Genomic DNA, 25,226 nt, shown 5'->3' on the forward strand with positions numbered 1-25,226 from the left:
TGTGCACTAAAGAAATACACCAGACACAGTCAGCTGTAACTCTCCTTGATCAATGTGTGGCACAGCTCCAAGAAGGGCTTTTATTAGTGAAAACACAATGTTATATATCTCCTGTAAGGGGGCTCGGTTAGCTCTAAAATGGGAGTGATCGGATGTATTCCATTGGTTAGTGGGTTGGGCATGAGCAAGTCCATGGGCGGATCCATGAGGTCATCAAGGTGGGTTGGTCCGTGAGGTCATCAGAGTGGGCGTCGCTGTGGGTGGATCCATGAGGTCATCAGTGTGGGCGTCGTCTTGGATACCAGACCGCATGGTCTGCTAAAACAGGAAATGGCAGCCATCTTCAGTGTCTTCATTGTTCATCTTGGATACCAGAGCACATGGCTCTGGTATAGGAGATGGCAGCCATCTTAAGTGTCTCACTTTGTCTGAGAAAAACTTATGTAAGGTTAAACAATACATGTTATGGGTTACTTCTCTCAATTACCTTATGTGTTGAGGTTAATTAAGTATTTGATCTTATGGCTCTCCTCAACAAAGCCACTTTAACTTTGAGACTGTGTTGATACTTAAGGCTCATAGACGTTGAGAGGACTAAATGCACTCATCAGTACAACTGCATTAATTGAATTCCATTATCCCTTTCGTAGGCTAACTTGGCGCTACAGGGAGCCAAACTTGCTGTTGCCGAGGCAGAACTGAATAATGCACAGAACCAACTTGATGCTAAGCAGAAAGAACTGGACGATGTGCAAGCCATGTATGATGCGGCAATGAGGGAAAAACAAATGCTATTAGATGATGCAGAAGCTTGTAGAAGGAAAATGGTCAATGCAACGGCACTGATTGAGGGGCTTGGAGGGGAAAAAGTAAGAAACATATCCTTGACTATCACTTTACATATCTTGTATCTGATTATTTATTATTTTCTTTTTAGAATAATTGGTGATGATGAGTGCTGGTGCATAACATTTAAAGACTGGGGTTTGTCCTGCAAAATTTGATTTATAAATCTTAGATGTAAAGACTAAATATTGCAATGTACTTGGGACTAAACCCGAGAAGCTCGTCCATTTTGGGCCATTTGGCATTTTCTCACATTTGTTCATACCTTAACCCCTTCCTACAAATGGATATAAACTAAATGGATGGATCTAATCTACACTGTATGTTTAGATTGTGGCACGTGCAACAGGAGCCAGATGTTATACATAGCTGAGCTTTTCCTGTATGTCTGGGGCCATAACTAGCTCCGATGTCAGCACTTTAAAACATCACATGTTACTGTCAATACTGACAGCAGCATGTGAAGAGTTTTACAGTGGGCGATCGCTCCTTTTATCAGCCTATTGGCACCCCGCACTGGGTGTCGATGGGTTGTTATGGCAACCGGAGGTCTAACAGTGGCCTCCATATTATTCATATCATTCCGCCTATCAGATCTTTCTGGAGGCGGGGCCTGGTAAGCAAACTGTCAGTCAATCACTGACATGTTGGATAATGCACTAAACAGCATAAGATTACATGTTGAAGTATCCTTGTAGGACTAGTAAGCACTGCAAACAAATAATAAATAATACTGTCAGTATGAATTGTTGTTTCTAGCCATGTCTGCATGGAACTGGGATCGCAATTTAAACTGTTTTTTGTGGTCTTAAAAAAACAATTTGAAAAACAGACATGTATTTCCTATTTTTATTAACATTTACCCTTGATATTAGCAAAAAAGGAATATAAAAATGACATAAAATTAAGCCCCATGAATCATGAAAAAAGAGGCAAAAATTATTTGAATATTCAAACATGAAAAATTTTAGATCAAACATGAAATAAAACCCAAAAATGTGCCTAGTCCGGTAGGGGAAAATTAACTGGTTAACGATTTACCCATGAGATAGGGCATGCTACAGCACATTGCATTGCAATGGGACATATCTTTATGTAGTAGAAATGCTGTTTGATTTGTACAGTTACTAGTAGCTCCAAGTTGCTTGCTCTGACTTTTTGACTGGCAGCACTTGACTGTAGACCAATCATGTTTGGCATCGTTTTTTTTCTAATGCACTCATATTGATCAGATTGTCGATGGAAACCTAGCATGTACTGTACCTAACATGGCACTATAATATTAAGTGAATAAGTGCCAGGCTTCTTGCTTAATGTTTTCAAAATGGATGCGATATCTCAAAATATGTCCCAAAAAAACAAAGTAAACACTGGTAAAATGTTAGACATTTGTTAAATAAATTATTCCCTTTTTCACTTGCTTCTAGATAAGATGGACAGAAAGCAGCAAAAACTTCCAGAATCAAATCATTCGGCTAGTAGGCGATGTTCTTTTGGCCACCGGATTTCTCTCTTATAGTGGTCCATTTAACCAGGAGTATCGGGCTCTTCTGCTTCAGTTATGGAAAAAGGAAATGAACCATAATAGAATACCGTACAGTGATGTAAGCATTGTATCCTTTGTACTTTTCTTATTGAGCATGTTAATTGTTTTAATTTACATACATATATCCATCTACCCCCTCATCAGAAGCATGCCCAGGCATTGTAGGGAGATCATACAGGCCCATGGAGGCCACACACACTACTGAGCATCATTTCCTTGTCTTGAGGCATTTCATTCATTCATGTCTTGGAATACTTCAATTAGTGATATCTAGGATAAGGGATTTTAGTGTTCCCTTTATTTTTTTGAACAGTATATATATATATATATATATATATATATATATATATATATATATAGTGACTGCAGATTTGTAGCCTAAGGCCAGACAACTCCTTATATAGTGTTGGAACTATTTTTGCTCACACTCACACGGACCCACTTTAACAATTGAGGGTGTGTGGGTGAGTCAGTGAAATAACTGTGCTGTGACTCGCACTGTGCACTTGTATAGCTTATACTTTTAGTCTTTTGATAGCTGAATTAACACTAACGAGTGATAAAGTGGAACAGAAGCTGTCACACACCCTCAATATGAGTCATGGGTTGGGTAAGGTCATTTTAGGTAAAATCACAGACCATATCATTACACTGTATATGTGAAGATGCGAAGCTCTGCACTGTATTGTTATTGGCAAGCACAGCTTTGCAATTGTCTAATGAAATATGTATCTTATACCAGTATTCAAAGTGTTCCAGCTCACCATCTGATTTATATAAGGTTATATTAAAATGGAGTGTAAATATTTGAGATGTTTTTCAATGTGCCCATGAGAGATTGAAAGTCCTAATCTATGTACTCAGTAGAAAATGATTTCTATTTCACTTTACAATGTGCTGCAATATCTTATTCTTCAGTAAGCGGATTCAAGCTGTTGTTCTTGCTTTGTCTGTAAGGCTAGGTTCACATTGCGTTAGGGCAATCCGTTTAGCGCTAGCGCTTGCGGATTGCGCTAACGCAATGTTTTTGTAGGGGCCGCGTTCAGGGGTCGCGCTAACGTCCCCGCTCTTGCAGATCCCTGATCTGCGAGAGCGGGGAACGGACCTCGGGCGCGCCGCGGACGCTGCAAGCAGCGTCCGAGGCGCGCTGCAAAAGAACGGCACATCGCTAGCGCGAGCCGAAAAAGGCACGCGCTAGTGATGCGCTACAGGCAAAATTTACATTGCTGTCAATGGGTGCGCTAACGGACCCGTTGCACGGCGTTAATTGCGACATTTTCGCCGTGCAACGCTGTCCGTTAGCGATCACCCACTAACGCAATGTGAACCTAGCCTTAGGCTATGTTCACATGATGAGTACTTGGTGAGTTTCTGATGTTGAAGATTTTCCTGCACCTATTATTTAAATCAGGTTGCTAACATTTTCATTGTGTTTTGAGAGTGTTTTTTCACATGTGTTTTTATTCGATTTTTGACGCTACATTTTTTCTTCTTTTTGCTATGTCATATGTTAAATAAAGCTACTGTTTTTGATACTTCCTGGTATTTGGATTTGGTAAAACTTTATTGATCCAGTCAGGGCCGGACTGGGACTAAAATTCAGCCCTGGCATTTGAAGTTACACAGGCCCACTTGTCACATGGTGACTGTATAATATCTTTGTACACTTGTAGGCAGGGCCGGTTTTAGGCAAAGTGGGGCCCTAGGCAAAGTTTAAAATGGGTCCCCAAATGCTAACATATTGCACATCACACAGAAGCCTTTCTGTTGTATTTACGTGCGCTGAGTTCAGGCCGCTAAACGAGTTTGATCGACAATACTGAAGTTGTTCAACGCTTGTTTCCCGGCCTCTTTCCACCAGCTGAGGAATAATGATGAGACAGAACGATCACTAATAGATCACTAACAGATCACCATACAGTATCATGTTTTCAGCAGCACATCTACAGTTTACACTGGCAATGTGCTGCTGACAACAAGGCTTTTTGTTCCAGCAAAAACAATCCGAATATGCAGCATTTTACTTGTTTAGTAAAATACACCCCATAGTCCTCCATATATTATAATGTGCTCCATAGTCCTCCATATATTAAAATACACTGCTCAGTCCTCCACATAGTATAATACACTCCTCATAGTCCTCCATATAGCATAATACAATCCTCATAGTCCTCCATATAGCATAATACAATCCTCATAGTGCTCCATATAGTATAATGCACCGCCACAGTCATCCATGTAGTACAATTCACTTCCCATAGTATAATGCACCCCATAGTTCTTCATATAGTATAACGTATTCCCCATAGTCCTCGATACAGTATAATGCAGCCCACATATAGTATAATGCAGCCACCCCAGAGTATAATGCAGCCACCCCAGAGTATAATGCAGCCACCCCAGAGTATAATGCAGCCACCCCAGAGTATAATGCAGCCACCCCACAGAGTATAATGCAGCCACCCCAGAGTATGTAACCCCCATAGAATATAATACAGCCCACCTCCCCATAATATATAATGTAGCCCCCCATAGAATATAATGCAGCCCCCCATAGTATATAACGCAGCCTCCCCCATAGAATATAATATACCCCCACAATAGTATATAACACAGCCACATAGTACATAACATGGCCTCCCCCATAGAATATAATATACTCCCCATAGTATATAGCAAAGCCCGCATATTATATAGCACAAACCGCATAGTATACAGCACAGCCTGCATACTATAGCACAGCTCGCGTAGTAGATAACACAGCCCACACAGCAGTATTCAGCACAGACCACACAGTAGTATACAGCACAGCCCACGTAGAAGTATACAGCACAGTCCACACAGTAGTATACAGCACAGCCCACAGAGTAATATATACAGCACAGCCCACAAAGTAATATATACAGCACAGCCCACAAAGTAATATATACAGCACAGCCCACAGAGAACTATATACAGCACAGCCCACAGAGAACTATATACAGCACAGCCCACAGAGAACTATATAAAGCACAGCCCAGAGTACTATATACAGCACAGCCCAGAGTACTATATAAAGCACAGCCCAGAGAGTACTATATACAGCACAGCCCAGAGAGTACTATATACAGCACAGCCCAGAGAGTACTATATACAGCACAGCCCACAGAGTACTATATACAGCACAGCCCACAGAGTACTATACACAGCACAGCCCAGAGTACTATATACAGCACAGCCCACAGAGTACTATATACAGCACAGCCCACAGAGTACTATATACAGCACAGCCCACAGAGTACTATATACAGCACACAGTAGTATACAGCACAGAGCACAGCCCACAGAGAACTATATACAGCCCACAGTAGTATACAGCACAGAGCACAGCCCACAGAGAACTATATACAGCCCACAGTAGTATACAGCACAGAGCACAGCCCACAGAGAACTATATACAGCACAGAGCACAGCCCACAGAGAACTATATACAGCACAGCCCACAGAGAACTATATACAGCACAGCCCACAGAGTACTATATACAGCACAGCCCACAGAGAACTATATACAGCACACAGTAGTATACAGCACAGAGCACAGCCCACAGAGAACTATATACAGCCCACAGTAGTATACAGCACAGAGCACAGCCCACAGAGAACTATATACAGCCCACAGTAGTATACAGCACAGAGCACAGCCCACAGAGAACTATATACAGCCCACAGTAGTATACAGCACAGAGCACAGCCCACAGAGAACTATATACAGCCCACAGTAGTATACAGCACAGAGCACAGCCCACAGAGAACTATATACAGCCCACAGTAGTATACAGCACAGAGCACAGCCCAGAGAACTATATATAGCACACAGTAGTATACAGCACAGAGCACAGCCCACAGAGTACTATATATAGCACAGAGCACACAGTAGTATACAGCACAGAGCACAGCCCACAGAGAGCTATATACAGCCCACAGCAGTATACAGCACAGAGCACAGCCCACAGAGTACTATATACAGCCCACAGTAGTATACAGCACAGAGCACAGCCCACAGAGTACTATATACAGCCCACAGTAGTATACAGCACAGAGCACAGCCCACAGAGTACTATATACAGCCCACAGTAGTATACAGCACAGAGCACAGCCCACAGAGTACTATATACAGCCCACAGTAGTATACAGCACAGAGCACAGCCCACAGAGTACTATATACAGCCCACAGTAGTATACAGCACAGAGCACAGCCCACAGAGTACTATATACAGCCCACAGTAGTATACAGCACAGAGCACAGCCCAGAGAACTATATATAGCACACAGTAGTATACAGCACAGAGCACAGCCCACAGAGTACTATATATAGCACAGAGCACACAGTAGTATACAGCACAGAGCACAGCCCAGAGAACTATATATAGCACACAGTAGTATACAGCACAGAGCACAGCCCACAGAGTACTATATATAGCACAGAGCACACAGTAGTATACAGCACAGAGCACAGCCCACAGAGAACTATATATAGCACACAGTAGTATACAGCACAGAGCACAGCCCACAGAGTACTATATATAGCACAGAGCACACAGCAGTATACAGCACAGAGCACAGCCCACAGAGAGCTATATACAGCCCACAGTAGTATACAGCACAGAGCACAGCCCACAGAGAGTTATATACAGCCCACAGTAGTATACAGCACAGAGCACAGCCCACAGAGAGCTATATATAGCACACAGTAGTATACAGCACAGAGCACAGCCCACAGAGTACTATATATAGCAGAGCACACAGCAGTATACAGCACAGAGCACAGCCCACAGAGAGCTATATACAGCCCACAGTAGTATACAGCACAGAGCACAGCCCACAGAGAACTATATACAGCCCACAGTAGTATACAGCACAGAGCACAGCCCACAGAGAACTATATACAGCCCACAGTAGTATACAGCACAGAGCACAGCCCACAGAGAACTATATACAGCCCACAGTAGTATACAGCACAGAGCACAGCCCACAGAGAACTATATACAGCCCACAGCAGTATACAGCACAGAGCACAGCCCACAGATAACTATATACAGCCCACAGTAGTATACAGCACAGAGCACAGCCCACAGAGAACTATATACAGCCCACAGCAGTATACAGCACAGAGCACAGCCCACAGAGAACTATATACAGCCCACAGTAGTATACAGCACAGAGCACAGCCCACAGAGAACTATATACAGCCCACAGCAGTATACAGCACAGAGCACAGCCCACAGATAACTATATACAGCCCACAGTAGTATACAGCACAGAGCACAGCCCACAGAGAACTATATACAGCCCACAGCAGTATACAGCACAGAGCACAGCCCACAGAGAACGATATACAGCCCACAGTAGTATACAGCACAGAGCACAGCCCACAGAGAACTATATACAGCCCACAGCAGTATACAGCACAGAGCACAGCCCACAGAGAACTATATACAGCCCACAGTAGCATACAGCACAGAGCACAGCCCACAGAGAACTATATACAGCCCACAGCAGTATACAGCACAGCCCACAGAGAACTATATACAGCCCACATCTCTTCTCTTCCTCCCCTCCCCTCCTCCGAGAATGGCCCCACAGTCCAGAAAAAAAAAAAAACTCTCCTCACCTCTCCTCGTGCCCAGCGTTGCTTCCTGGTTCCTGCTCCTGTCTCAGCAGCTGCAGTCTGCCCGGGACACAGCAGGTGCGCAATTATATGACATCATCGCGCACCCGCAGTGTCAGAGGCAGAGCGGGGAATGATGGGAGAGGAGCGTCTGTAGACGCTCTCTCCTCCATCATTGCATTCAACTGTACCGGCGTCTATACGCCGGTATAGTTGAATGCGACGGCGGGGGCGGCGGATTGAGCGGCCCACCACTGGCACCGGCCCTTCTGGCATTTGCCAGAAGTGCCCTATGGCCAGTCCGGCCCTGGATCCAGTCATGTGACATGTTTTTAGTGCGTTTCCACAGCAGAAATGCACTAAAAGACATATGTGTTTTTTACCTATTGATTTTCAACATCTAATGGAATTCGCTGATGAAAATCTGTACATAATACTTAGCGTACCGCAAGAAAAATTAAAATTTTGTGACTTTCAAACGCTCACCGCAAGCCAGTTTACTATGCGCAAAAAAAACAAAACACTATGGGCATGAGATTTCTATAAATTCCTTCCACTTTGCCGGAACTGTAAGATGCTGTGTTCTTTGTGCAGCGAAAATAAGCAGCATCAAAATCGCACCAAAAAACTCAGCTTGGGAATTTAACCTAAGGCCGGGGTCACTCTACCATAGAATACAGACAAGTGCTATGTGAGAAAATATTGCATAGCACTCAGACCAGTGTTAATCTATGGGGCAGCTCACATCACCGTATCTTTTCTCAGGTGTATTCGACATGCGTGTGAAATTGCAGCAAGAAGTGAGAAGGTTGATCGGAGTTCATACCCAATGAACTCCGCATACCTCACTGACGTCAGCGCGAGCATGTGAATTTTCTCACATCTCTTGCACTGATGTCAATGAGGTGAAAGCAGTTCATTGGGTATGAACTCTCACTCAACTTTCTCACATCACCGCGAGGCACTGAGCTGCACTAGCATGCGCAGCTTAGTTTCTCTCTTGGCTAGTAGGCTGATCGTTCGCATTATGCAAGCGTTCAGCTTGCAAAGTAGATGTCTAGACTCATCAATGGACAAATGGATTATTATCTTGTTGGAGAAGTGAGGAATATGGTTGTTTATTCATTTTAAACTTCTACAGGGGACATGGTATTCAGTGGATTAGGCATCAAGGTGAGTATATATATACTTTTGTTTAATTTAAAATAAAGGTGTCAGTATCTTTATTTCAGTTAAAGGTTTTTTTATTTACACTATGACTAAGGTGTTAGTAATGGGAGCAAGTGGGAAAAGCGGAGGCTAATTGCCAGAATTGGCGCATATTAAAGATGCACCTTATCTGAGGCAGCTGAGAGCTGATGTTTAGTCTGGGAGGGAGCCAATATCCATGGCCCCTTCCTTAGCTACTAATATCAGCCCGCAGCTGTCTGCCTAGCCTTTGCTGTTTATTAATTATAGGGGGACCCTACACAATTTTTTTGGAGGGTCCCCCATTTTAGTAACCAGTGAAGGCTAAGTATACAGCTGTGAGCTGATATTAATAGCCTGGGAAGCTCCATTTGAGTTAACCCCTTCCCAGGCTATAAACTGTTGTGAATTCCGTTCTCGAACTCCCTCCTGTGGTCATGAATGGTACTTCGGCGAGTTCTGTCCGTGGACTCCCTCTGGTGGCTGTGAGTGGAACTGCTGGTTCTTGAGGTTACTTCCTCAGCTGCCCTCGTTTGCGGCTAGGCTGGCTTCTCTATTTAACTCCACTCAGATTGTTACTTCATGCCAGCTGTCAATGTATCAGTACTGGTTCAGATCTCTCTTGGATCTTTCTGATGACCTGTCTACTCCAGCAGAAGGTAAGTCCCTGCTAGTTCATTTGTTGTTCACTGTGTACTGAATATATTTCTTAGTACTTGCTAAGTTCTGTCCAGCTTGCTAACATGATATTGCCTTGCTAGCTGGAAGCTCTGGGGTGCAGAGTGGCACCTCCGCACCGTGAGTCGGTGCGGGGGTCTTTTTGCACACTCTGCGTGGCTTTTTGTAGTTTTTTTGTGCTGACCGCATAGATCCCTTTCCTATCCTCTGTCTATTTAGTGAAGACTGGCCTCCTTTGCTGAAACCTGTTTCATTCCTGTGTTTGTGACTTTCCTCTTAACTCACAGTCAATATTTGTGGGGGGCTGCCTTTACCTTTGGGGAATTTTCTCTGAGTCAAGGTAAGGCTTAATTTCCTATCTTTAGGGGTAGTTAGCTCTTAGGCTGTGAAGAGGTGTCTAGGGAGAGTTAGGTACGCTCCACGGCTATTTCTAGTGTGTGTGATAGGATTAGAATTTGCGGTCAGCAGAAATCCCACTTCCCAGAGCTTGTCCTGTCGTCTAGTTTAACCATCAGGTCATTCCAGGTGCTCCTAACCACCAGGTCCATAACAGTACAGCTGGCCAGCAAAGTGTTAATGCATCTCAATAGAAGGATAAGAGAAGTTCTGAGACCATTTTTTTTTCTCTGCAGTGTGTTTTGTCTTTCTTTTCCCCTTAACCTCTGGGTGGTTCAGGACTCAGGTGTAGATATGGACATTCAAGGTCTGTCCTCTTGTGTTGATCAACTCACTGCAAGGGTACAAAGCATTCAAGATTATGTAGTTCAGAATCCGATGTTAGAGCCTAGAATTCCAATTCCTGATTTGTTTTCTGGGGATAGATCTAAATTTCTGAATTTCAAAAATAATTGTAGACTGTTTCTTGCTTTGAAACCCCGCTCCTCTGGTGACCCTATTCAGCAAGTAAAAATCATTATTTCTTTGTTACGTGGCGACCCTCAAGACTGGACATTCTCCCTTGCGCCAGGAGATCCTGCATTGCTTAATGTGGATGTGTTTTTTCTGGCGCTTGGATTGCTTTATGACGAACCTAACTCTGTGGATCAGGCAGAGAAAATCTTGCTGGCTTTGTGTCAGGGTCAGGATGAGGCGGAGGTATATTGCCAGAAGTTTAGAAAGTGGTCTGTGCTTACTCAGTGGAATGAGTGTGCCCTTGCAGCAATTTTCAGAAAGGGTCTTTCTGAAGCCCTTAAGGATGTTATGGTGGGGTTCCCCACGCCTGCTGGTCTGAATGAATCAATGTCCTTGGCCATTCAGATCGATCGGCGCTTGCGTGAGCGCAAGGTTGTGCCCTATTTGGCGGTATCCTCTGAGCAGAGGCCTGAGCCTATGCAATGTGATAGGACTTTGACCAGAGCTGAACGGCAAGAACACAGACATCAGAATGGGCTGTGTTTTTACTGTGGTGACTCCACTCATGCTATCTCTGATTGTCCTAAGCGCACTAAGCGGTTCGCTAGGTCTGTCACCATTGGTACGGTACAGCCTAAATTTCTTTTGTCCGTTACTCTGATTTGCTCTTTGTCGTCCTACTCTGTTATGGCATTTGTGGATTCAGGCGCTGCCCTGAATTTGATGGACTTGGAGTTTGCCAGGCGCTGTGGTTTTTTCTTGGAGCCCTTGCAGTATCCTATTCCATTAAGGGGAATTGATGCTACGCCTTTGGCCAAGAATAAACCTCAGTACTGGACTCAGTTGACCATGTGCATGGCTCCTGCACATCAGGAAGATATTCGCTTTTTGGTGTTGCATAATTTGCATGATGTGGTCGTGTTGGGTTTGCCATGGCTACAGGTCCATAATCCAGTATTGGATTGGAAGTCAATGTCTGTGTCCAGTTGGGGTTGTCAAGGGGTACATGGTGATGTTCCGTTGTTGTCAATCTCTTCTTCTACTCCTTCTGAAGTCCCTGAGTTTTTGTCGGATTACCAAGATGTATTTGATGAGCCCAAATCCAGTGCCCTACCTCCTCATAGGGATTGTGATTGTGCTATTAATTTGATTCCTGGTAGTAAATTTCCTAAGGGACGACTTTTCAATTTATCTGTGCCGGAACACGCCGCTATGCGGAGTTATATAAAGGAGTCCTTGGAGAAAGGGCATATTCGCCCGTCGTCGTCACCGTTGGGAGCAGGGTTCTTTTTTGTGGCCAAGAAGGATGGTTCTCTGAGACCTTGTATAGATTACCGCCTTCTCAATAAAATCACGGTCATATTTCAGTAACCTTTGCATCTACTGTCTGATTTGTTTGCTCGGATTAAGGGGGCTAGTTGGTTCACCAAGATAGATCTTCGAGGGGCGTATAATCTTGTGCGTATTAAACAGGGCGATGAATGGAAAACAGCATTTAATACGCCCGAGGGCCATTTTGAGTACCTGGTGATGCCATTCAGGCTTTCTAATGCTCCATCTGTGTTTCAGTCCTTTATGCATGACATCTTCCGAAAGTATTTGGATAGATTCATGATTGTGTATTTGGATGATATTTTGGTCTTTTCGGATGATTGGGAGTCTCATGTGAAGCAGGTCAGAATGGTGTTCCAGGTCCTTCGTGCTAATTCTTTGTTTGTGAAGGGGTCTAAATGTCTCTTCGGAGTTCAGAAGGTTTCCTTTTTGGGCTTCATTTTTTCCCCTTCTACTATCGAGATGGATCCTGTTAAAGTTCAGGCCTTTTATGATTGGACTCAGCCTACATCTGTGAAGAGCCTTCAGAAATTCCTGGGCTTTGCTAATTTTTACCGTCGCTTCATCGCTAATTTTTCTAGTGTTGTTAAACCGTTGACTGATTTGACCAAGAAAGGTGCTGATGTGGTTAATTGGTCCTCTGCGGCCGTTGAGGCTTTTCGGGAGTTGAAACATCGTTTCTCTTCGGCCCCTGTGTTGTGTCAGCCAGATGTTTTGCTCCCTTTTGAGGTCGAGGTTGATGCTTCTGAGATTGGAGCAGGGGCTGTTTTGTCTCAAAGAAGTTCTGATGGCTCTGTGATGAAGCCATATGCTTTCGTTTCCAGAAAGTTTTCGCCTGCTGAGCGCAATTATGATGTTGGCAATCGGGAGTTGTTGGCTATGAAGTGGGCATTCGAGGAGTGGCGACATTGACTTGAGGGAGCCAAGCACCACGTGGTGGTCTTAACGGATCACAAGAATCTGACTTATCTCGAGTCTGCCAAGCGGTTGAATCCTAGACAGGCTCGATGGTCGCTGTTTTTCTCCCGTTTCGATTTTGTGGTTTCATACCTTCCGGGTTCTAAGAATGTGAAGGCCGATGCCCTTTCAAGGAATTTTGTGCCTGATTCTCCGGGAGTTCCTGAGCTGGCTGGTATTCTCAAAGAGGGGGTAATTCTGTCTGCCATCTCACCTGATTTGCGGCGGGCGCTGCAGGAGTTTCAGGCTGATAGACCTGACCGTTGTCCAGTGGAGAAACTGTTTGTCCCTGATAGATGGACTAGTAGAGTTATCTCTGAGGTTCATTGTTCGGTGTTGGCTGGTCATCCTGGGATTTTTTGTACCAGAGATTTGGTGGCTAGGTCCTTTTGGTGGCCTTCCTTGTCACGGGATGTGCGTTCTTTTGTGCAGTCCTGTGGGACTTGTGCTCGGGCTAAGCCCTGCTGTTCTCGTGCCAGTGGGTTGCTTTTGCCCTTGCCAGTCCCGAAAAGGCCTTGGACGCATGTTTCCATGGATTTTATTTCAGATCTCCCTGTCTCTCAAAGGATGTCGGTCATCTGGGTGGTTTGTGATCGCTTCTCTAAGATGGTCCATTTGGTACCCTTGCCTAAATTACCTTCCTCCTCTGATTTGGTTCCATTATTTTTCCAGCATGTGGTTCGTTTGAATGGCATTCCGGAGAACATCGTGTCGGGCAGAGGTTCCCAGTTTGTTTCAAGGTTTTGGCGGTCCTTTTGTGCTAAGATGGGCATTGATTTGTCTTTTTCTTCGGCTTTCCATCCTCAGACAAATGGCCAAACCGAACGAACTAATCAGACTTTGGAGACCTAGCTGAGATGCTTTGTTTCTGCTGATCAGGATGATTGGGTGACCTTTTTGCCATTGGCTGAGTTCGCCCTTAATAATCGGGCCAGTTCGGCTACTTTGGTTTCGCCTTTTTTTTGTAATTCTGGTTTTCATCCTCGTTTTTCTTCAGGGCAGGTTGAGCTTTCGGACTGTCCTGGTGTAGATTCTGTGGTGGACAGGTTGCAGCAAATTTGGACTCATGTAGTGGACAATTTGACATTGTCCCAGGAGAAGGCTCAACGTTTCGCCAACCGCCGTCGTTGTGTTGGTCCCCGACTTCGTGTTGGGGATTTGGTTTGGTTGTCGTCTCGTTATGTCCCTATGAAGGTTTCTTCTCCTAAGTTTAAACCTCGTTTCATTGGTCCTTATAAGATTTCTGAAATTCTCAATCCTGTGTCGTTTCGTTTGGCCCTTCCAGCTTCTTTTGCCATCCATAATGTGTTCCATAGGTCTTTGTTGCGGAGATATGTGGCGCCTATGGTTTCCTCCGTTGACCCTCCTGCTCCGGTGTTGGTCGAGGGGGAGTTGGAGTATGTGGTGGAAAAGATTTTAGATTCTCGTATTTCGAGACGGAAACTTCAGTACCTGGTCAAATGGAAGGGCTATGGTCAGGAGGATAATTCCTGGGTTGTTGCCTCCGATGTCCATGCTGCCGTTTTGGTTCATGCCTTTCATTTGGCTCGTCCTGATCGGCCTGGGGGCTCTGGTGAGGGTTCGGTGACCCCTCCTCAAGGGGGGGTACTGTTGTGAATTCCGTTCTCGAACTCCCTCCTGTGGTCATGAATGGTACTTCGGCGAGTTCTGTTCGTGGACTCCCTCTGGTGGCTGTGAGTGGAACTGCTGGTTCTTGAGGTTGCTTCCTCAGCTGCCCTCGTTTGCGGCTAGGCTGGCTTCTCTATTTAACTCCACTCAGATCGTTACTTCATGCCAGCTGTCAATGTATCAGTACTGGTTCAGATCTCTCTCGGATCTTTCTGATGACCTGTCTACTCCAGCAGAAGTCCCTGCTAGTTCATTTGTTGTTCATTGTGTACTGAATATATTTCTTAGTACTTGCTAAGTTCTGTCCAGCTTGCTAACATGATATTGCCTTGCTAGCTGGAAGCTCTGGGGTGCACCGTGAGTCAGTGCGGGGGTCTTTTTGCACACTCTGCGTGGCTTTTTGTAGTTTTTTGTGCTGACCGCATAGATCCCTTTCCTATCCTCTGACTATTTAGTGAAGACTGGCCTCCTTTGCTGAAACCTGTTTCATTCCTGTGTTTGTGACTTTCCTCTTAACTCACAGTCAATATTTGTGGGGGGCTGCCTTTACCTTTGGGGAATTTTCTCTGAGGCAAGGTAAGGCTTAATTTCCTATCTTTAGGGGTAGTTAGCTCTTAGGCTGTGAAGAGGCGTCTAGGGAGAGTTAGGTACGCTCCACGGCTATTTCTAGTGTGTGTGATAGGATTAGAATTTGCGGTCAGCAGAGATCCCACTTCCCAGAGTTTGTCCTGTCGTCTAGTTTAACCATCAGGTCATTCCAGGTGCTCCTAACCACCAGGTCCATAACAATAAACATCAGCCCCAAGCAGTCCTTTCCCTCTGCTGATTAATAAAATTTCTGGGGATCCCACACCATTTTTTCAGATATTTATTTAATAATTAATTAAATACATGTACAGTAAGCTGCACGTACACTGTACTAATTATATATGTCACAAACATCTTTCTAACTATCATCTATTCTATGTATATACAGGTGCTTCTCACAAAATTAGAATTTCATCAAAAAGTTAATTTATTTCAGTTCTTCAATACAAAAAGTGAAACTCATATTATATAGCGTCATTAGAAACAGAGCGATCTATTTCAAGTGTTTATTTCTGTTTATGTTGAAAATTTGGGGTGCGTCTTATGGTCCGGCGCTTCTTATAGTCCGAAAAATACGGTAATATTTGAGTTTCACGTTTTGTATTGAAATAAATTAACTTTTTGATGATATTCTAATTTTGTGAGAAGCACCTGTATATCTATCTATTCTGACTTGTCACCCTGTGATTTTACTGTACACGGCTGATGAAATGTCGGGTTTTCAAGGAGATGGGTGTGGAACAATCGGACGGCACACGCATGGTCCATGTGCTGTACGATTATTTTTCTCGCATCTATTGACTTGCATTGGCGAGTCTCGCCCAATATATGAGAACAATCGCAGCATATTGAGATTTTTTCTCAGTCCAATCTGAGCTGAGAATAAAAATCCGATTTTTTTTGGGGGGGATTGCTGTCGTCCGTTTTTCTCGCAAATGAGTATGAGGCCTAGTACTGTTCTCAGTGTGGGTTTACACTTAGTAGTGTACATTACCATATAGCTATACATTCCTTCACTCTGAGCAATAATTTGGGTCAATATCCTAGTCCTATACCTAAACTCCCTGGCCAAGCCAGAGTGGCCTCTTGAAGCCCCTTCCGTCCACTACTGTATTATATATGATAAATGTATAACTCGTAGCTGCTTCAATTCAATTTTCTTTCCCTGAAAGATGTGTTAAAGAGTTAAAGTGGAGGACACTCATTATAGGGCTCTCTGGATCTCAGCTGAAGGGCAGCACAATCATTCATGGGTTAGTTTATTATTAGGGAATAGCTGTGCCTTGTTCTATATTTTGTGACACTACAAGTGCAAGAGGGCTGATGTGATTTCTGATTTTATAGTTGGGGGCACAGGGCACTGCCTAAATGATTAGTCCAGAGTGGAGATTGAAGGGTACGTGTTTGTAGTGTTTTAACACTGCAAAGACATCTTTTATCGAATTATTTCTGCTGACTAATGAAGTGATCTTTTCTTTTTTTTTTTTTCTTACAGCCAATGGAAAGTATAAAAAAATATATAGAGTAGTTTGTATTCCCTTCCTTTGTGAAGCTTACCTTGTGAAGTCTCTGGAATCTGACTTCTGCACATTACTTATTGATTTTACTGTCAGTCATCCAGGATCTTGTACTTTATTACTTGGTGGGACATAGAATTTCAAGTTCCATTTATAAAATATTTTAGAATGCTTTTTGACTGTTTCTAAATCAGATTACATACTTGTGTCAGAAAGCATTAAAGTCAAGATGGCGAGGATTGGACATTTGTAAATTTCTTTACCTACTCTCACTAGTTCATTACAGAGCACTTGTGGCCAAAATCAATAGTAAATGTAAATATTATAAAAGCTCTTCATGTTTGTAATGTTTTATGGGGGGGTTCAAATCTTTTCAGCAGTTTTTATTTCCATAATTGCTATTCCGTATCACTATTCTTGCTTTAGCCCTGGAATGGAACATCTGCCTGGTTAAGGACAGGCCGGAACGAGCCGCCCCCCTCCCCCCCGCGGCCTAAGTGAAGGCCATCATGACATGGATTAGGAGAGGAGGAGGTGGGCGTTTTGTAGGGAAATTAATGGGGGGTGGCCTGTCTCAAGGGGGGTAGTGTAGAGGGCAGGGGGTGGGGGCTGGCAGTTTCCCGCTCACCTCTCCTTGAAGCGTCCCTCCCTCCCGCCCTTAATATCTTGGTTATTTGGTTTGACATGATGAGTGGGGAATGGTTAGTTTTATTTAGTTTTGGTAATGTTGAGTCATTGCGGCCTAGGCGGCTGGGGGGAGTCCTTGGAGTTGGTTAAAATTGGTTTGGGGGGGTCCATTGGCATAGGGCTCCCCTGTTTTTGGTGTTTAATATTTTTCGGATCTGGTGAATGGTGGTGGGGAGTTCCGGCAGGGGGGCTCGGATCTCCAGATTATTAACGTGAACAGTGAACCCACTTGTGGGTTTTTTGGTGCTCCCGGGCCAGGTTTACAACGGCTGGGAGTAAAAAATCATTGGTTTTAGTTATGTTCACGTTATGGGTTTTAAATCACCAGATTCGTGTGGGGCTCCAAGGACTTCTCCTAGTTTTAAATAAAAGGAATGTAATGCTTTTACATTTACTGTTAATTGTTGTTATGTTAATAAAAGAGGCTGCTGTGGCGTATATTATTCCAACTAAAATTTGGTCTCTGTCGTTAATCGGGGTACGGGGTGGGGTGGGGGGGAATAATGGTCGGTTGTCATTTGCTAGTTCACGGATCGTCTTCGACTATACCAGTGTCATGTATTAATATTCTGTATTTTTCTATATTATTGTATTGCAATACAGATTTTCCATTAACCCCTTAACCCCCTGCCATTTTCCGTTTTCGTTTTTTGCTCCCCTTCTTCCCAGAGCCATAACTTTTTAATTTTTAGGTCAAAATTTCCACGTGAGGGCTAGTTTTTTGCTGCACAAGATGTGCTTTTGAACGACACCCTTGGTTTTAACATATTGTGTACTGGAAAATGGGAAAAAAAATTCCAAGTGCGGTGAAATTGCAAAAAAGTGTAATTCCACAGTTGTGTTTTTTTTTCTTACCATGTTCACTAAATGCTATAACTGACCTGCAAATATGATTGTCCAGGTCATTACAAGTTCGCGGACACTAAACATGTCTAGGGTCTTTTTTTATTTATTTAGGTGGTGAAAAAAAAATCCAAACTTTGGTAAAAAAAAAAGGCATCATTTTCCGAGACCTGTAGCATCTCCAATTTTCGTGATTTGGGGCTGGGTCAGGGCTTATTTTTTGTGTGCCAAAATTACATTTCTATTGATACCATTTTGATGTAGATACGATCTTTTATCGTCCATTATTGCATTTTATTGCAATGTAGCAGCGACCAAAAAAAAATGCAATTCTGGTGTTTTTACTTTTTCTCTCGTTACGCCGCTTAGCGATCAGGTTAATTGTTTTTTATGCTGATAGATCGAGCGATTCTAAAAGCGGCGATACCAAATATGTGTATGTCTGATTTTTTTAGTGTTTTATTTTGAATGGGGCAAAAGGGTGGTGAACTTTTATTTTTTTATATATTTTTAAAAACATTTTTTTTTACTGTTTGCATGCTTCAATAGTCTCCATGGGAGACTAGAAGCTGGAGTTGTCCAATTGGCTCTGCTACATACAGGAGATGATCAGATCACCTGTATGTAGCAGAAATGCTCACTTGCTATGAGCACCAACGGGCGACGCTCATAGCAATCTGGCTATGACAACCATAGAGGTCTGCTGGAGACCTCTGGTTGTCATGCCAACCCATTGATGGCCTGCGATCACATGATGGGGTCACCAATGCCTGAGATTTCTGGCGCACTCCCTGAAGCGCAGAGTTTGACAGTGGCATTTAATGGGTTAACAGCTGCTGGTGGATCGCTATTCCACCCGCGGCTGTTAGAGGCACAAGTCAGCTATCCAAAACAGCTGACATATGCCTGGAAAGATGTGAGCTCAGCGCCAAAGCCCACATCAAAGGGAGGGAGTGCGACATGGGCGTATTATTACACACGTCGGAAACGGGTTAACCCGTTTACCCCAAAGGTGGTTTGCACGTTAATGACAGGCCAATTTTTACAATTCTGACCACTGTCACTTTATGAAGTAATAACTCTGGAACCCTTCAATGGATCCTGGTGATTCTAGTGTTTCTTCGTGACATATTATACTTTATGATAGTGGTAACATTTCTTTGATATGACTTGCATTTATTTGTGAAACACAAAAGGAAATTTTGGGAAAATCTTGAAAATGTTGCAATTCTCAAAAATTGAATTTTTATGCCCTTAAATCGCAGAGATATGTCACACAAAATACTTAGTAAGTAACATTTCTAACATGTCTACTCTACATTAGCACAATTTTGTTTTTTTAAGTTATAAGGGTTAAAAGTTGACCATCAATTTCTAATTTTTACAACAAAATTTACAAAACCCTTTTTTTGGGACCACATCACATTTGAAGTCACTTTGAGGAGTCTATATGATAGAAGACATCCCAAAATGACACCATTCTAAAAACTGCACCCCTCAAGGTGCTCAAAACCACATTCAAGAAGAGCATTATTCCTTCAGGTGCTTCACAAGATTTTTTGGAATATGTAAAAAAAAATGAACATTTAACTTTTTTCACAAAAAAATTACTACAGATACAATTCTTTTTATTTTTACAAGGTTAACAGGAAAAAATGGACCCCAAAATTAGTTGTGTAATTTCTTTTGAGCATGCCGATACCCCATATGAGGGAGAAAACCACTATTTGGGCACACGGCAGAGCTCGGAAGGGACTTTTTGAATGCGAAATTTGCTGGAACAATTGGCGGATGTCATCTCGTGTTTGGAGAGCCACTGATGTGCCTAAACAGTCAAAATCCCCACAAGGGACACCATTTTGGAAACTAGATCCCTCAGGGAACTGAGTTAGATGTGTGGTGAGCACATTGAACCATCAGGTGCTTCACAGAAGTTTATAACATTGAGCCGTAAAAATAAAAAAAATCAAATTTTCCCCACAAACATGTTTTTTAGCCCAAAATTTTGCATTTTCATAAGGGTAACAGGAAGAATTGCACCATACAGTTTGTTGTGCAATTTCTCCTGAGTATGCCAATACCCCATATGAGGGAGAAAACTACTGTTTGGGCACACGGCAGTGCTCAGAAGGGAAGGAGCATCATTTGACTTTTTGAATGTAAAATTTTCTGGAATCATTAGCGGACGTCATGTCTCATTTGGAGAGCCCCTGATGTGCCTAAACAGTGGAAACGCCTCACAAGTTACACCATTTTGTAAACTAGAACACTCAAGGAATGTATTTGGATACGTGGTGAGCTCCTTGAACCCCCAGGTGCTTCACAGAAGTTTATAATGTTGAGCCATGAAAATAATAAAATAACATTTTCCTCAACTATACACTTAGGGGAATTTATCTACAGGTGTAGTGATGATGTTGACTCAATGGGTATTTTCCAGAAGCATGTAACATTGAATGTTGCCAAGTGAAAATTGCAAACTGCTGTTGTAGTGACCAGTATGCTGTAATCACCAATATGTTTTGCCCAGCCCGTCCTCATGGAGGCATGCTCCCATAAGTTAGGCAGGCTCTCATCACTTTGGAAATGTCAAACGTGGATGCAATATGTGGTTTAGGTACACTGTGGGGCTCAGAAAGGAGGGGGCATATTGGTATTTGAGAGCGTAGAATTTGTTGAATTTCTTTTGGTGGGTGAGGAGCCATTTTGCTTTTCCAGAGCCTTTGTACTACCAGTAACGTGGAAGCCTCCTACATTTCCGTTAACAGATGACAAACCTGAGTGAGGGCTTCCTTTTTTTGTGGATTGAGTTGAAGCTTTTAGTGGGAACATTTTACATAACGTTAGAGCTCACAGTTATCCGTCACTTTACACTGACCACTTACTGTGGGGTTTACATCTAAATCTCTGAGTGACTTCATTCAGATAAAACCCCCGAGGGATCCATTCACTATAATGAGGCAGCAGAGTTACTCTGGACTACATCTGGCCTTTGTTCAGCGATGTCCTTCTTTTCAGAAGTGCACTAAACTGTCACTGATGGCACTTTTATGCAATCCTAAAAAGATGAACACCAGCGGATGAGTCCTATGGCGTCCACAGTGCATCCATCTGCCTCATTATAGGGAATCTTCCGCCAAAGGTTCTGTCTGAATCACATATTTCAGAGATTTACATGGAAACCCCGATGCAAGTGCTCAGCGCAGAGCGCAGGATAATTGTGCGCCAAGCCTTACTGTGTTCTTAGGGAGGCAGAATGAAAAAAAAACAACAGCAGGCGAAGATTTGGTTTTATTTATTTTTTCCACCATTCATCGTGCGGTATAAGTGATTAGGCGACTTTATTCTTCGGGTTGGTGTGATTACAACGATACAAGATTCATATTGGGTTTTTATGTTTGACAGCTGTCACACACTAAAAGACGCTTTTTATTGCATAAACTTGTTTTTGCATCACCATATTTTGAGATCTATAGTTTTTCCATATTGTAGCCCACAGAGTCATGTTATGGCTTGTTTTTTTCAGTACTAGTTGACACTTATATTGGTACCATTTTCGGGCACATGATATTTTTTTTTAATCCCTTTCTATTCCAATTTCTGGGAGGTAGAATGAACATAAACCAGCAATTCAGGATTTTTTTTTTGGGGGGGGAGTTTGTGCCGTTCCGTGTGTGGTAAAATTTATAAGACAGTTTTATTCTTTGGGTCAGTACGATTCTTTAGATTTTTTTAATTACTATTTTTTATTATTTTATTTTTTTTAAATATATTTTTGCAATTATTTTAAAAAAAGTTGTACTTTTTTAAAAGTTCTTTTTACTTTGTCCCACTTTGGAACTATCATTTTTTGCAGGCTGATCGCTTGTACAGCATGGGGATGCAGCAGCATCCCCATACTATGTAAACTCTCTGCTCTGCACTGACAGAGAAGGTTGCTGATCATGCACTACGCATGATCAGCAAGTTTGTTGGCTCTGGTGACCCAGAAGTTGTCACGTCGCGGGGTCTCTAATCCAAAGGCAGAGGGGCTGTCAGATAGACCCAGGTCACATGGACAGATTATTATGTCAGACATCAGAAAGAGGTTAAAGGTTCTGGACTATACAACACTGGATGTAGGAAAAGTTTCAGACACATACACCACAGGATACAGGGATTTGGCAACATGCTAGTTGCACAACAATACTGAATGAAGAATGTTGCTCAAGCACCTACATACTGGGAAGTGTGCCTCAAATTCTTGATGCCTCCCAGCTATTGGCTAGGGGCATTTCCAGAGTGCGCTTGCTGGCGCTTTAAGAAATTCGATCACAGCATTTCGGGGGTTAAAGTTCCGGGAGCAGTGCGTGACCGCTCCTGTCACATAATGCCGGGTGTCAGCTGTCAGAATCAGCTGACACTCAGTGGCGATTGCCTGCACACCACGTGTGTGCGCGGGCGATCGAAATGACGTCATAATCCATCCCTGGTCAAATAGGTCCAGGACACATGGACAGATTATTATGGCTGATGTCAGAAAGGGGTTAAAGAATATGTACACACATGCATGTATTTTGGGCTAAAAATTGTGTATCATTAAAAATGACCATCAATCATTTCCTTTCTATAGCCTTTTTGATGCATTGTCTAATGCTGGATAATAATAATAATAATCTTTATTTATATAGCGCCAACATATTCCGCAGCACTTTACAGTTTAACAGTTTCAAACAACAATCATAGGTTGTTAGCAATACAATAATAAAGCAAAATAAGACGACCCTGCTCGTGAGAGCTTACAATCTACAGTTATCAAAGTTATCAAAGAATTAGAGTTATCAAAGAATCTGTCAGTAAGTTTGCTCTGTTGGGACAGTTTATAACTGCTTTCCCTGTCATTTTCTGAGTTCCTCTGTGCTGATTTATGACTACAGACAGCATAAAAGTTTAGATAAACTTTGTTGTTATAAATGATAGATTAAAAATGTTACAAGTTTGCTAACTCGCTGATCCTCACTTACCTAATGCAGCCAGAAAATGTGCAGTGAAATTCAGAACCTGACTAGCCAGAATATGAATATTTTTATATGTAATAAAACATATATACACACACATGTACAGAAGCATATATACTGTATTTATATTTTGTAGGGATTCAGCTCATTGGTAGTTCGTAGCATTCACACTGGCATGCAGTTTATTGTCCAAACAGGAAGGTTTATTAACTCCATAAACTTCCAGCAGAAAGTAATAACAAAGCAAAAAGTCCATACAACAGTATGAGAAACAGAGCGGTTCAGCGGCTCAGTATTCTAATACTTGGTCTCTTGCAGAGTCTATGCTACTTACTCAGGTCCTCCCCACCTTGCATACAAACACCCCAAATACCAGAAGTGTTTGCACCTCTACTGTCATGATCTCTGCAAGCAGAGATCATAGCAAGCCTATAGAGGGACAAGCTCTCGGAAGATGGAACTATACTGACCATGAACTAAGCCTGCCGCGCAACTAGAAATAGCCAGGTAGCATTTCCTATTTATTGCTAGATGCCCAGCTCTGGCCTAAGACCTAAATAGCTAGCAGAGGGAAATATAAGACCTGGCTCACCTCTAGAGAAATATTCCAAAGAAGACAGTAGCCCCCCACATATAATGACGGTGAGTTCAGATGAAACAACAAACGCAGCAGGAAAATAGTCTTAGCAAATTTGAGGTCCGCTTACTAGATAGCAGAAGACAGATAGTATACTTTCATGGTCAGCAGAAAAACACTAACAAAACACCATCCAGAGATTACCTTAAACTCTGGCATTAACTCATAACACCAGAGTAGCAATCCCTGATCAACGAGAGCTTTCCAGACACAGTAACAAAACTTCAGCTGTGAACTGGAACAAATAGGCAAACGAAACATGGACAAAAGTCCAACTTATCTAGTAGTTGTCAGAAGCAGGAACAAGCACTGAGAGGCATCAGATAACATTGTTGACCGGCAAGAAACCACCAGAGAAATGAGCTTAAATAGCGACACCCACTACTGATGGAACCAGGTGAAACAGGAAAGAGGATGACAAGTCCAATTCCACAAGCGGCCACCGGGGGAGCCCAGAATCCAAATTCACAACAGTACCCCCCCCTCAAGGAGGGGGCACCGAACCCTCACCAGATCCACCAGGGCGACCAGGATGAGCCCTATGGAAGGCACGAACAAGATCAGAAGCATGAACATCAGATGCATTGACCCAAGAATTATCCTCCTGGCCGTAACCCTTCCAGTTGACCAGATACTGGAGTCTCCGTCTGGAAACACGAGAGTCCAAAATTTTCTCCACAACGTACTCCAACTCACCCTCAACCAACACCGGAGCAGGAGGCTCAACTGAAGGTACAACAGGCACCTCATACCTGCGCAATAACGACCGATGAAAAACGTTATGAATGGAAAAGGACGCAGGGAGGTCCAAACGGAAAGAAACAGGATTAAGAATCTCCAATATTCTATAAGGGCCGATGAACCGAGGTTTAAACTTAGGAGAAGAGACCCTCATAGGGACAAAACGAGAAGACAACCAGACCAAATCTCCAACACAAAGCCGAGAACCAACACGACGATGACGGTTGGCAAAACGCTGAGTCTTCTCCTGGGACAACTTCAAATTGTCCATAACCTGCCCCCAGATGTGATGCAATCTCTCCACCACCGCATCCACTCCAGGACAATCCGAGGATTCCACCTGACCGGAGGAAAATCGAGGGTGAAACCCCGAATTACAGAAAAACGGGGACACCAAGGTGGAAGAGCTGGCCCGATTATTGAGGGCGAACTCTGCCAATGGCAAAAAAGCAACCCAATCATCCTGGTCAGCAGAGACAAAACACCTCAGATATGTCTCCAGGGTCTGATTAGTCCGCTCGGTCTGGCCATTAGTCTGAGG

General features: G+C 43.2%; 1 protein-coding gene across 1 annotated transcript in view; it reads left to right on the top strand.

The window, feature by feature from the left end:
• The window catches only part of LOC143782325 (dynein axonemal heavy chain 5-like), a 610,263-nt gene that overhangs the window by 446,057 nt on the left and 138,980 nt on the right, over positions 1-25,226 (top strand). The window contains exons 61-62 of the mRNA XM_077269680.1: positions 651-869; positions 2,274-2,450. Coding sequence (XP_077125795.1) covers positions 651-869; positions 2,274-2,450 — 396 coding nt within the window. The remainder of the gene's footprint in view (positions 1-650; positions 870-2,273; positions 2,451-25,226) is intronic.

The sequence above is a fragment of the Ranitomeya variabilis genome, chromosome 6 (assembly GCF_051348905.1).
Source record: "Ranitomeya variabilis isolate aRanVar5 chromosome 6, aRanVar5.hap1, whole genome shotgun sequence".
NCBI lineage: Eukaryota > Metazoa > Chordata > Amphibia > Anura > Dendrobatidae > Ranitomeya > Ranitomeya variabilis.